The sequence below is a fragment of the Corythoichthys intestinalis genome, chromosome 12, assembly GCF_030265065.1.
Source record: "Corythoichthys intestinalis isolate RoL2023-P3 chromosome 12, ASM3026506v1, whole genome shotgun sequence".
NCBI lineage: Eukaryota > Metazoa > Chordata > Actinopteri > Syngnathiformes > Syngnathidae > Corythoichthys > Corythoichthys intestinalis.
In genome coordinates this window covers 35,755,083-35,769,914 of record NC_080406.1, presented here as the reverse complement: position 1 = coordinate 35,769,914, position 14,832 = coordinate 35,755,083, and the positions used below count along the sequence as shown (strand labels likewise).

Here is a 14,832-nt window from a genome sequence, read left to right as displayed (position 1 = left end):
AATATATGCCCAATCTTTTAGAGTTGAAGATTTGACAGTCATCATCACTGCTAGACAATCGCAGTTCACATGTATTGGACATCAACAGTATTGCTGTCGATGGCACTGAATGAGATACAACCTAAAAGCAATGCGCACAAATTAAAGCACAAAATCTGTCCAGCCACCCCTTCATGTATTTGACATCACATTGGCCAGCAGATAGGTTTGGTGAGCGGGTCAACCATATTGCTCAGCCTAATAAGCACTCTTAGATGTCTGCTGGCCAGTGTGGTGTCTGGCAGATGCAGAGTTCAGTTTAAATTAATATTTATGAAAAAAAAACACCATGATGGCTGGACAGAGTTTGCAGCTGGAATGGAGTATTCGCAAATAGTCAAAATTAATGATGATAGATGAACTGTAATACCACTTCTGATATTGTGGTTCTAGCATGTTTTTTCATTGTTGTAATTTTTTTGGGCCCAAGATAAAATATGTGTGGGGGTGTACACATATGTGTGGGGGTGTACCTGTTATCAGAGTTATCACAGGTACACCCCCATACATATTTTATCTACCCCACACATATAAGTGTTGGTGAACTGTCCAGAGTGCTGAAGTTTGAAAACTGATATTTGATTGGTTCATTTTAGGAGGTTACAATCCCATACTAAAAAATTAAAAAAAAGATCAATCCAAGGAGAAGTATATTTCTCACACAGTGGATGAATGAAAGAATGAATGAAAAATAAATAGGCAATGCTGTCATTGATGCAGCTTGTCTCAGATCAGTCCCACCACCATTTGTTGCCTGCAAATGTCACAATGGCTTTGCTGGAGCTGCCCTGCCTGTACTTGGCGGTGTAGTGTTGAAAGAGCATCGGGCTCATCACAGCCTTCTGATGTAGGAGTGTGTGAGGGGTCTGACATCAGGAAACTTCTGCTTAGGATGTCAAGCATGATTATTGGCAGAAGCTGGGTGGAGTGGGCTAAAATGCTCTGTCAGTCTTTTTGCTCCATAGGAAACCTGTTAGAGATCAATGCATGCTTAAATGTATCTCAATTACTTAATCATGATTGTAATCAGGGTAATGGGAATGTATTAGTTGCTATTAGATACCTTTTTGAGCCAGAGGCATGGACAGTGTCTGTATTTTTCTTGGTACAAGGATAACGACACCATACTTAGGCCATCACGCCACAGACCTTCCTAGATTATAAGTAGAGGGTATTAAGATGACAAAGTTGACTGTCTATTTGAATTAAAAAAATCTTTAACATTAGCTATTAACCTTTTCCCACTGATAAATACTGTAGAAAAGGTTCTACAGATGACACAGCACAGGCTTCATTTTTGTTTCAGAAGTGTATAGTGCTCCTCCAGAACTTATCATCAAGCCATTCCTTCATTGACCAAGCAAAACCAACTCTCAAAAAAATGCTCAAAAAGTAAAGAGAAGATGAGGAAAACTTACAGAGATGGTTAGCAAACTGGCTCAGAACTCTGTGTTCCACAATGTACAGCATGCGTTTTAGCACCCGTTCTTCTGTCTTCCTGTTTTGAATAAAGGGCAGTAATATTAAACATGTACTGCATGTAGTTATAACAAATGTTTACTGAAGAGCTACATACATTTTCCTTTCCCTTAATTGAAAATTAAAGGGAAAATACACTTGTCTGTTTGTCAGAAGAGGATGTTGCTTTCCATACTTCAAGCCATTCCTTTTTTGAGCAAGCAAGGCTTAATCTCACGGTGGTGCTTACAGGGTGCCTGAGGTTGCTATAGTCAATTGCCCCTAATTGAAGAAAAGTATTAAAAAAGGAAGGGGGGGGGGGGGGGGTTGAGAGGATAAAAAAAATATCAGAGTATTTCCTAACAATTGTTCTTGTTGTCGAGACTACTTACAGAACAATGAAGCCGATGTTATGTTTGTTGACACCATGGTTCTGGAGTCAGTGTTACACCATGAATTTGCTTTGCCACCCTTCTTAATGTCTATTGTAAATAAAAGGGAGTAATGTTACAACATCCGTTGTCATTAAAAATTAAAAACAGGTTTAATCACAAGAGCCCCTCACCTTTGACTCTCAACAAACAGAACATAATTAACAGAAAACAGACTCATTTGAGCCTTAGCAGAGCATGGTGTCATCATTTTGGACATGTCATCATGTTATTCCTTTGTTGTCCAAGCAAGTCCAAGTGTCATGGATGTTTCCCTACCAGGGTGGTTGAATTGACATCATCATTGATTCTTTGTGTCATATCACTAATGGACTATATGAAGCCCTTTGCAACTTTAAGAGAATATGCACACAAAAAAAAAAAAAAAAAATTAAATTAAAAAAAGGTAATGTTGACAGCAGTAAAGTGACTGTTTATAGACAACATGTATGTTAACTACTTACAAATGAAGGCAAGTTTTAATATTTGGCACCCTGTCGTGGGATATAGCAACTGCTCACCAGGTCTGGTAAAAGAATACAATTAGTATCATAATAATAAATAATTATAGACAACATGTATGTTAAGTACTTACAAATGAAGGCAAGTTGTAATATTTGGCACCCTGTTGTGGCATATAGCAACTGCTCACCAGGCCTGTTAAAAGAATACAATTAGTATTATAATAATAATTATAGACAACATGTATGTTAACTACTTACAAATGAAGGCAAGTTGTAATATTTGGCACCCTGTCGTGGCATATAGCAACTGCTCACCAGGTCTGTTAAAAGAATACAATTAGTATTATAACAATAACTATACAATCATAAAATGTATTATCTTTCAAAAAAACACAAAAAAACAAAAAACATTTAATCAAGCTGCACTAACCTTTTAATCTTGGCGAATAGAACACAATTTAAGAGAACAGAAAGCAGACTTGTTGGATCTTTCCAAGGCCTCTTTCCAGACTTTTCATCACGACATTCCTTTGTTGGGCCAGCAAGTCCAAGTCTCATGGAGGTTTTTTCTACCATAGTGGCTGAGTTTCCAATAATCAGTGCTGCATCCATACCACATGCCACTTTTGAAGAATACACACACAAAAAACCACACACACAAAAGTAGTGGTGAGTGCAGAAGATGTATACTGACAACATGCATATTGCTACTTACAAATGAATGAAGACATGTCATGCTAGTTTCCACCCTGGTGTGAAAGGCACACTTATGGCACTTGCTCTCCAAGTCTGTTAAAAGTACAGTAGAACACAATTAAAACTTTTACAACAATTCAATTAATACATAAAAAAATATATGTAATCACCTTGTCTCTTTTCCATTCTCATATCGTGTTGATGATTGTGCAAAATAGAAAATGTCAAAACAACAACAACAACAAACAAACAAACCAAAAAAACTCTCACTCTGCCTCTCCTGTGCTTGAACTGACCTGACTTGATCCTTCTGCCTTACTTCTGCTGACCTTCTGGTTCACTAAACAATGCTTTTTCAACCTCAGTATCTGTTTTTAACAAAACGCCAATAACCTTATCATTGTTTGATTGTGCTCTCTAATTCCTCTAAAACAGTTTCCAATTTTTAACAATTAATAATAATAACAACTATAAAGATTCCACCATTCCCTCCACCCTGCACCTCTCTAATAAATATTCTTCTCATGTCAAATTTTCACATAAATTGAATCATTACTTATCCAGGTACAGCAGATTATCATTTGCAAATGGCAACCCGGCTGCTGACACTGGTGTCAGACAGAAAACATTTTGTCAGAAATTTGGTGAATGTGATATAATTGAAACCAACGTATAATTCTTAGCAAAAATACATATTGATCAATCTCAAATGTGAAAAATGAACGAATATTTTTGGCAAAGGAATATCAATCCATTTATTTCCCTTCACAAATTGATTTTAAAAAGGACAGCTTGGAGTAGTTCACTGTCAGACTGTCCAGTTTAGGTTAGGTTTTCAAAGTGACAGTTTTCCACCCGATATTCGCGTTACATTTCCTACAGAGCCTACAGATCATGAAATTATATTATCTCAACAAAATGCTTCTTCACACACAAATCAGTCCAACAAAACTATTTTAAAATCATCTGCCGCTCCCTATCTCATTTTTATATCCTTCACCTCTGTGACCAACGAAACTATGCACATTGCAAATGAAATCCAAATTGTTCTTTTGCATTTCTTTGAGATTACTCACCTTTCATCGCCTAAAACACAAAAGACAGGATTGTGATAACTGTAGTATGTTCGAAGGACACCTGAATGAAGAACACACTGAGGTTTAGAAACAAAAATGAGGTCAAGCAATGTGTACTTGTCAGTGGTGATGGTAGTTATGAGTTGCGTGTAACCTTTTGAGAGAAACCGTTCAAAAATGGGCTTGTGCGCATCTGAAAGCACATCTTCATTGAAATCTCCACATACCAAGATCTGTTGACTATCCATAACCTCGAGAGAATCAAGCATATTTCCCAGGTTTTGCAGGAAGGGGCGCAGGCTGTGTGTTGGAGGCCTGTACACAACAGCGATAAGCACATTGACAGGAAAGTCAAGTTTCACCACTACAAATTCCATATCGGTCACACCGTGAATGTATTTAATTTCCTTGGCCACAATGTGTTTTTTTATACAGATAGCAACACCACCACCCTGTTTTGTTGCCAAGTCAGGACAGTTTGAATAAGAAGCCCTTCGGTTCCGGTGAAACATTGTGTAGCCTTCCAAGCGAGCATTTTCAGCAGCTGTTGATTCCTGGGAGTGCGTTTCTGTAAAGCACAAAACATCAGCAAACAGCAGCTCATGGTGACTCACGATATCGTCTAGGTGACCAAACAGTCCTTCCGTGTTATGGTGTATGACGACCAGTTGCGTTGCTGAATCCATCGTCGGCATGAGGTGAAGGAGGGGCATCACGTGGGCCAGCGAAGCCTCTGTCATCTGAGCGAGAGCATTGGTTATATCTGGGTTGGCATAAATTCTTCTTTCATCAAAATGAACAATTCTCAAACCATTGAGACTGGTCACTCGACTGAGAGCTACGTACCCCATGCCAGGTTCAAACACACCTTTCAGAGACACGACTGCATCAGAGGTGGTCATTCCTTGTACCTTGTGTATCGTACAGGCAAAAGCAAGCTTAATGGGGAACTGTCGCCGCGTCACTCCAGGCTTTTGAATCTTCTCCTCCATTCTGTCAATATACACTGTGTCGGCGTCGCTGGAGCTCCCGGTCATGTGTTTAAGTTGTAGTCCAAGTTTCTGCACGCGAGACTCATTCGGGTAGTTTACAAATTTGACGACGGTTGCAAACATACCGTTACACAGACCCTTCCGGACGTCGATATTACGCGTGATCATGACACGTGCGCCAACAGCAACTTGGATGGAGTCCGGCAACTCGTTCTTTATTCCTTTAACAGGATGAACTTGTCTTGTCATTCTGCCAGTCCTTCGGTCCTTCTTATAGTCGTCTGCATCAATTGTCACAATGTCTTTGTGCAGCGTGCTCAGCATCTCTGAATTATGAAGATTCACTTGTTTATTTGTTGCATAAATATGGAGTACATCTTTTGGGCAATTTTCCAGAGAAGTGTAGGCAGCAGCAAGTAAAGCTCTGTCTTCTTCCGTAAGGCAGTCTGATTTATTTTTGACCCGAAGTCGGTTCAGCAATTCGGCGAAAGCAACGTCATCTTTCTGCCTCATGATTTCAGTGAGAGTGATCATTTGGAAGTTGTCATGCCAGTGGTCCACCTGTCTTGGATCGTGCACACATAAGGGCTTGGACTGTCTCACAGGGGGCAGCTGATAAAAATCTCCTACGGCAAGAATGGACATTCCACCAAAAGGCAAAGAAATTCCTTTTATTTGTTTCAATCTGTCATCCACATACGCAAAGAGGTCTTTCGATACCATGGAAATCTCGTCGATGATAAGTATTTCAGCGTCGCACAGCTCCGCTCTAATATCATCCAGTTTGTTACCCAGGCCAAGGTACGGCGGTTTTAGACTTCTCGGCAGTCTGAGTAGACAATGCAACGTATTCCCAGAAATATTGAACGCAGCCGTGCCAGTGAAGGCCGCGAGAATCACCGTCTCTCGGGAGATGTCTGCTTCCTCAGCCAGATGTGGGAGCCTTGACAGTATTTTCGTAGCCTCAGCGTGGATGCACTTTATTAGGTGTGATTTACCAGTTCCGGCTCCGCCGTTGACATAACGGAAGAATTGCTGCGTTTTTTGGCCGCACACACGTTTTAAGCACCACTGTCTCACCTCGTGGAAGACACAGGCTTGCTTTTGGTTCAGGTTTCGATACATGCGGCGTAACGTTGTCGGGTCGATGGCGACGACTTCTCTCACGATCGACATATCTGACGTATCATTCCTGATGTCGTAGTCTGGCACATTTTCCACAGTGTCTACGGGATCGTCCCTCGATTCCATTTCCTCAATGCATTCCAGTCTTTCCAATTCGCACTCAGGAGCCAGGTCGTTCCATTCGTTTATTTGAATTCCGTTTTCTTCCATCTCTTGGATGGCATCGTCAATATCGTCGCTGTACTTCTCGTAGTTTTGTCTGTTCCTTTTGACTATTTCCGAGACCTTTTCTTCACCTTTTTCACCTGATAACCTTACACATGCGTTATCATGAAACATCTGGTACGTAGGAAAGCTTTTGGATTTCAAATCGCTATCATTACGATGAGGAAGGTACAGCTTGAGCCAAGCGCAGTAAAATTCCTCAGGTTTTTTCTCCTTGGAAAATTTGCAGTATTTGATGACAGCAGGTTTTCCGGTCCTTTTCTGGACGTATCCCAAGTCGTTCAGGAGAGGTAAAACGTTTTTCCCTTTTGCATGTTTACCATAGACAATTCTGCACGTTGATGCAAAATCAGCCAAGCACATTTCTTCAAATTCAGCTGCTTCGGGTCTGCACTGATATTTATCAAGCAAGCCAGTCATCCACACTTGGACGGATTCGTCCGTTTTGCTCTCAAGGTACGAGAGAGGGTAACTCATTTTTAGCGCGTTGTCACTTGTCGGTACAAAAATCACACTGCGTGAGGTCTGTTTCATATGCAAGCCGCATGCTCGCGCGACGCACTCTTGGGCACTGACTTCCCTTTTTTTAGAATACGCTTGCATTATTTGTTTCATTTCATCGCTCTCGTTGACATTTTCATTGTGGGCGTTGTCAATGACAGATTTCAGATATTGGCTAAGACCGTGCTCCGCTTTAGTTATGTAGCTACAGATGTATCCAATGCAAGCAAAGGCATCAAGAATGAATTGAATATCCATATTGGCATTCCATGCGAGCAGCAAATGCCGATTGTAGTTGTTCACCCAGCAGTCTTTTGGATCTCGTCTCATCAAAATGCTGCTCGTTTTGGCCGACATGCGCAAACATTCTTTGTACTTGTCATACGTCAACTCACATTTAGCCAGTAGATCGGGCCAAGTCAGGGATGTGGATTCGGGGTCATTCAGCAAATGCTGAACTTCAGTAAGCTTGTTTTTTGCGAAATCCAATTTCGCCTTGTATTCCTTAAAATCTGCGTCGTATTTATCCGGATTCTCCGCACAGCGTTTCGGTGCCGACGGTGGCTTTACAGTCATTGTGGTCAAACACGGCTGTTTTGGAAAGCCAAAGCGGCAACTCGCGCCAGGTTTTTTGACACATGTTTTGGAGTGATTTTTGCTGTGTCGTTGAACTTCTGTGACCATTTTGTACAGTTCAGGGTCCTTTTCTTTGTCCGGCAGCTGAGCTGTGATGTAACGTTCCACAAAATCACAAACTTCCTTCTCCGATTGATCTCCACACACTGGGGCACCTTCCACCCATATGAGACAATGAATATGAGGGCTCCCTCTGTGCTGAAACTCCAGTCGGTAAAAGTGGTCAACAACTTTTCCAAGGGGCTGCGCGGGAGACAGCATAAGATCTCTAAACAGGGCTTCCACACGTTTGTCAAACATGCGCATGGCCGTCACTGGATTACTGCGTAGAATTTCACACTTGGTGGCCCAGTCGAGTTCCTGGAAATTCACTGTTTCCCCTTGTTGCCGTTTAATAGCTTTGATGACTTCTTCCCAACGCATCTCCGCAGCAGAAAATGTGCAGAAGAAGGTAGGCGTTCCCAACTGTCTGATCATTGCAAACAGATCTTTAGTTGTCTTTTCCCAGTATGCCGGGGTGCCTCTTAACGGAACCATAAAACGAACCGCATCTTTGTTTCGAATCAGTTTTTCGACCTCAGTCTTGTCCTGGAGCATCCGATTAGTTATCTGCCGACCATCTCTGGTGAGAGGTTTCCCCTTACGGAGCTGGATTCTTATGCTCGATATTGCAAAGTGAATTTCTGTCACAAACTGAGCAAAGAACAAGTAGTTTGTGTCCCTGGCAAAACGTTCATCGACACAGCAGAGGCGCGTCTTGAAATATTTGCTGGGTGTCAGTTTTATTGGTCTGTCTTCATCAAGTGTGTTTTCCCCTGTTGGAAATTGGACAGGAAAAGCCATGGCCTCAAGTTTGGGTGTCTTGAAAAAGCTCACTGGGTTATTTCTTTCCGCGGGAGCAACACAGTAAATTCCTTCACTATAAGTCAGAATGTCCTCAGATACATCATTTGGTTGTAAGCAAGATTCAAGTATGACACCGCCATTTGGTTCATCGCCATCAGTGTATTCGGGATCCTTTTGCTGCTGCTGTGTTTCATCAGTTGCCCTGTCATCAACTTGTGGGTCACCGTTTTTTCCACTTAATGCGTCATTCTCAAATGTGTTTATTTCCTGCATTTCTGCATTATCATAATCACTGTCGTTCATCGATTCATCTGAGCTACTGAGTGTAGGATCACACAATTCTGCCTCACTTCTAATGGTGATGTCACTGTATTGCGGATGTATTTGTTTCAATTTATTGAGAGCACTCACTAGATTGGACCAAGTGACAGTTTGAAAAACTTGATGGCCTTTGTAGCATAACCGTCTCTTGAGTTTCACTCTCAACACCTGGGACCTGCTTTTTAGTCTCGGCAAAGAGTTCACTGTTCCTTGGATTTCAGATGGGACACACACCACATTTCCGTGAATAGATCTTTGTTGGCCTTTGGGCAGAGGCACAATTTTTGCAAAAGGTATGCATTTGGAGATGAGGTGTCTCTCCAATATGTTTAAACCACACAGTTCAGTGGGAATATCTGCAAGTTGGAGATTGTTGGCCACAGCGAGGGCTGGCATTTGACCATTTTTCAGATATCCATGGCATGTGTGGCAAATCCATACTCTGGACCTTTCTTTTGGTACTTGACATGTTGGCTCGCATTCTTGAGTACAAATATGGACATACTTCCCAGTGAGGCAACTTGCCACAGTTTGCTCATTTTTCGTGAACAGGCTGCGCTGGCAAAGTCGTACTTGGTTTGGAAATAACGCCCTATTACAAACCGTACACGGAAATGTTGGCCCAAATGTAACATTTTGTTTGAATAGCTCAACAGCTTTTAGGATTTCAGAGTCATTTCTTTGGCTACATAACTCATTAATAATTCTGTATTTTTTTAATATCCTCGTTGCGGTGCACATTTTGTTAGTGCTTCGTGAATTAGCTTTCGCTTTCATAATCCCTCTCATAGTTTCCCTATGTTTGGATCTGAAGTCAGAGTCGCTGGAATAACGGTGTGTTATGTAGTTGCGCTGCTTTTCACGAAAAACATCCTCTTTGTATCTTTGTTTCATGTAGTTGCGCTGCTTTTCACGAAAAACATCCTCTTTGTATCTTTGTTTCATGTAGTTACGCTGCTTTTCACGAAAAAGATCATCTGTGTACCTTTGTTTAACACTAGCGCGATGTCTCATTTTAAACGAATCATCATTCCTATAACGATGTGTGAAGTTGGAGAGGTGTTTCATTTTAAATTCATTATCCATCATGTAACGCTGTTTAAAATGAGACTTTTGTTTTACTCGTAAATGCTTGTCTTGTTGATAATGAGTGGAAACATAAGTCCTTTTACGTTGTTGTAACTTTTTAGTTTGATGGTATTTTTGCCTTTCATCACTGTTGTAACACCTTAGTTTTAGCTCCTTTTTCATTCTCACGTCATTTTTGTCACTCAACCTTGACTGCGCCTTCTGCCGCTGTCGTCTTAGAATTTTTTTTCGTTTTGATTTTTCAATTCTTGACACGTTTGGCATCTGTTTATGTGGAGCAGCACCTTTTGCTGGTAAAACCACGTCACTGTCTGTCATCTCGTTGCTATGGCGTTGTACACTGGCTTGCGTGGATTGGCTCGTCACAGGACATGAGATTACCTCACCTACTTCTTTGCGTGGTCCGTCATCAATGTGCGTTGTCACAGAAGAAAGATCGACACATGGCGCCATCTCTTGGTCATCCACAGGCATATCAACAGGTTCAAAAAGAACTGGCATAATTTCGTACTGACAGTCAGCACCTGTGTCCATACTTACGAAAACTTCAATTAACTTATCTATTAAGTCATTCAAATTTTTGAAAAGCATCATTATGGCAGTACCATTGCGAGTATCATGACCATGACGATCTCTCGAATGGGGATCAAAGTAGCCGTACATGCCTTGTTCGTCTCGGAAAATCGCTATGTACATGGCATTCATGACAATAAGAGCATAGTTAACTTCTGACATTAGGCACTGAAGTCTGTCACGAAGGCTCATAATTTCCACATCACCAAATGAAGACATAAAAAATCCATACATTGATTGACACTTTATTAAAAGAAACTTTCTCCAAACCATTCACAAATTCTGGAATTTCATCAGTTGCTAATAATGCGTTTTGGAATTTTCCTTGGACTTTCAACGCAGACACTGTCCGCATGTACAGTTCATTGCCTCGGTCAAGGACAAGATCCAGTTCAGCACTTGTCACCTGCTTGATTTCATGGAGAAAGGTTAGAAATGTGGCACAATTTACAGAACATTGAATATTTCTGGATTCGCCGTATTTCGTGTGGGCCTGGCTGTAAGATGCCAACACATACGTTACTAAATCATGTTGGATAGGCGTCGTTACCTCCACAGGTGTGTCATGCACCAACGCTGCAACAGCTGAACTTGCCTGAAGACAATGGGATAAAACCTGGCTCTCAGCTGCTTCACATGAATGCGCTGTCATGTCACAGATAAGTTTCTCATCTCTCATCGGTGAGGTGTCAACATTGCGTCTCTGATGCGAGGTGCCATTTGATATGCCATGATAATTTCTGCGTGTCTTACACATGCTTTCATTTGCTCTACAATGATCATGTGTGCCATGATCATCTTTGCGTATCTCACGCAATGCTCCATTTTTCATACCAAGGGCTCTACCAATGCCGTTGTCCGAATTTGCATCAAGATGTGCAGCAGTGACAGAGAAATCTGCAGAAGCTGCAACAGGTGCCTGGGACTCAACGTTTTTATCACGCTGTTCCCAGCGCAACTTTGTAGCTTGAGATCTCTTGCCCTTTTTTGGCATTTTATCAGTTGTTTGACCAAGGGCTCTACCAATGCCGTTGTCCGAATTTGCATCAAGATGTGCAGCAGTGACAGAGAAATCTGCAGAAGCTGCAACAGGTGCCTGGGACTCAACGTTTTTATCTCGCTGTTCCCAGCGCAACTTTGTAGCTTGAGATCTCTTGCCCTTTTTTGGCATTTTATCAGTTGTTTGACCAAGGGCTGTATCAATGCCGTTGTCCGAATTTGCATCAAGATGTGCAGCAGTGACAGAGACATCTACAGAAGCTTCAACAGTTGCCTGGGACTCAGCATTTTTATCACACTGTTCCCAGCGCAACTTTGTAGCTTGAGATCTCTTGCCCTTTTTTGGCATTTTCTTTCAGTGGATCAATGGACTTAGAAGGAAAGTAGGCAGAGACAACAGAAAGAGCAGCAACAAGAGGGGATTGTGGGTCTGCAACAGGTCGTCTACCACAGGTGAACTGGCCTTCTGCAAAAAAAAAAAAAAAAAGTATTTTTTAGGTGCTACAACTTTCCAATTTCTCCTGTGCCAAAGGAACATCATACTTGTTCAGACATCAAAAATCATTGAAACAAATAAATAAATAAAATAAAAAATCTTGTGTTGGCATTCCAATTTGTGTACCACAGTAATGATTTTTTTTAAGAGTGCTTGGCATCAAAACGGTTGAAAAGCACTTGTGAAAAAACAGTGAATACAACCTATACAGCATTGCAATGTAGTAGTCTGAATTTTAATTATACAACATTTGTTAATTCACTGGTAATGAAATCAAATCCAATTTACTGGTTTGGTGGGCATTAAATGATCATGCTTCATACCATGCTAGAACAGAAATATTGAGGGGTTTCCTCAGTTTGAGTGTTGTAAGTAATGTGGCAAAGTTGCTGTCATGAATGTAAAACCAGTTCACATTTAAAGCAATTGTAGTTGCTGTCAATGTGTTAAGATGTTGCTATTTTTTCCACACATAAAATCATTAGAGTATACAACAACAGCCAGGTGATTGAGTTGATCATCCTTGAAGGTTGAGATCCATTCTGGCCCCCACTTGTGCATTTTGTCGTTGTCTCATTGGGCAAGACACTTTACCCTTGTTGCTCCAGTGGGTTACAGCATCACCTTGCATGGCAGCAGCACCTTGCATGGCAGCAGCGGCAGCAACAGCGGCCCATTGGTGTACGTATGTTAACTGAAAGTGACTTCACGTAAAGCACATTGTAATAGGCAATACTACCAAATTTGTGTAAATGTCACAACTGTAACAAGCCAAGGTTTAAACAAATTAAGAACAATTCATAGATCTTAAATAATAAAATTAGGTTTTGATTGAGTTAAACACTAGACTAAATGGATACGAATGGAGATATATAGAAATGACAAAATACTTTTACTTACTGGAAACATTTGTTACAGTTATGACTTATGGCTGTGGCATCCACGAGAATGGCCTATGTAAGTTACATGACTATGTTGGAATACAATTAATAAAAAGACATTCACAACAAGCGTACAATTTGAGTCGTAATAAAATGTCAAGTTATTTTTCTGTCATACTATGATGATTGCGAGGGGAGAATATCATCAAGTACATTTCTTAAAAATCACATTTCACATTCTGAATTAATAAACACTTAAAACATTTACATTTTTAAACAGCTTTCAATCCATTTTCACGAACACATTAAAGTAAGTGTTTCATTTGAACAAAATGAATTATACAGCATGCCAAAAATAAACACATACCATTGACTAGCTGCATATTTAGTATTCACAGTGTGCCAGTATCTGCTACTTTAGCCACTGGCGAGTAGCACTGGCCTAATACTAATCGTTAATTAGCAAGGTTATGCTAGCTTAGTCACGTGCGAGTAGCGCTAGCCTCGTGCTACTCATTGATGAGCATGTAATTTACACAACGACAGTATAACCCTTATACAATAATATTCAACACTTCTTCAACTCTGACTGGTTTCCATGAATTCTCGAACAAGACATAGTTTATCAAAATGACATCGTTTTAAGACGTTGGATCATTGAATGACGTTAAATGGCTAACGTGCTTTTCATCACGTTATGCAAGCACAATAACTCTAAAATAATGACGTTTATATTGATAATCATTGCACTAGCTGACAGCAAAACGCTTCACGCTCATAAATTTTACATACATACAATTTATGGGGGATAAAACCCACACATACAGAAGAAAAAAGCTTATAAAATACACGATGCCTATTTTTGAACACTTACCTCGAACGGGAAAAAACCAGTCTGAATCCAACAGCCAAGTGTGTCGTAATGGCAATTCGACCCCAGATGCGTTCAAGTGACATCGGAAACTTAACAATTTGTTCCTCACTAAAATCTTAACGCTAGTTCGACATTGCTGGCTCCTCAAATTCAGTTGATAAAGCTGTTAAAAAGAGAGATAAAAAAAAAAAAGGTTATGTTGAGGTGCTGGCGAAAGTGAAACGAAAGTTATGTGAAAGATTTTACTGAAAACACGAATGCAACACATAAGCATTATAACACATTTTGTAAATTAAAAACATGAATGTAAAAGTGAAACTAAAAATGGAAATAAAACGATACATACAGGCGTTGCCTCTATATATTTTACAAGCATCAAAAATGCAGGTAGACTCGCAGGTGTGTTTTTCTCTCCATGATGAGTTCGCTCGCCCGGATATTTCATCATCTTATTCTGACTTGTGAACTTTTCAATTCCATCTGGATAACTCAGTGTTATTATTGCTGCCTTTCATGCGGGAGGTCGTAAGTTCGAACCTTAGTCGATTCTACGTTAGCTTTTCTTAATGCCTCTACCACAGGATGGGCGGTGATTTTATATAGAGATCACACAACATTACTAATAGTGGATGGATAGCTCAGTGTTAATATCACTGACTTAAATACAGTAGGATGGTGGTTCAAATCCCGGTCAGTGTCAAGCGTGTCCTTCTTTATGCGTATACCTCAGAGTGGGCGGAGAAATAAATACCATGACAACACATGCCAACGTCCAACGATCGGACGGCGCTGACTTCGAACGTGGGACAGTGAAGTGACGTCAAAAGTTTGGGCGGATGACGCCGACGTCCAAAGTGCTGACTGCGTCAAAAGAGCGATCGAAAGGCGCTGACGTCAAAGGTTTGGATGACTTTGACGTCCATCGAGCAGACAGGGCGGACGTCGCCGACATCCATCGAGCGGACGGGGCTGACGTCCAACGATCGGACGGCGCTGACTTCCAACGTGGGACAGTGAAGTGACAACGTCTAAAGAGCGGATGGCGCCGACGTCAAAAGTTTGGACGACGTTGACGTCCCACGAGCGCACGGCGCCGACGTCAAAGCGGAT

General features: G+C 41.0%; 1 protein-coding gene across 2 annotated transcripts; it reads right to left on the bottom strand.

Annotated features, from left to right (window-relative positions):
- Positions 1-10,503: 10,503 nt before the first annotated feature.
- On the bottom strand, positions 10,504-13,825 carry LOC130927222 (uncharacterized). Of its 2 annotated transcripts, none has more exons than XM_057852894.1 (2): positions 11,023-13,743; positions 10,504-10,878 (listed from the first exon to the last, which is right to left on the bottom strand). In XM_057852894.1, the coding sequence occupies exons 1-2, from the start codon at positions 11,818-11,820 to the stop codon at positions 10,675-10,677; spliced, it is 1,002 nt and encodes a 333-aa protein (XP_057708877.1). In that variant the 5' UTR covers positions 11,821-13,743; the 3' UTR covers positions 10,504-10,674. The 2 variants fall into 2 exon arrangements, with proteins under 2 accessions (XP_057708877.1, XP_057708876.1); XM_057852893.1 differs by having other exon boundaries at positions 10,507-11,937; positions 13,723-13,825.
- Positions 13,826-14,832: the final 1,007 nt, after the last annotated feature.

Excerpts from the sequence above, each read along its gene's own strand:
- LOC130927222 (XM_057852893.1), bottom strand. The coding sequence starts at position 11,820 with ATGCCAAAAAAGGGCAAGAGATCTCAAGCTACAAAGTTGCGCTGGGAA.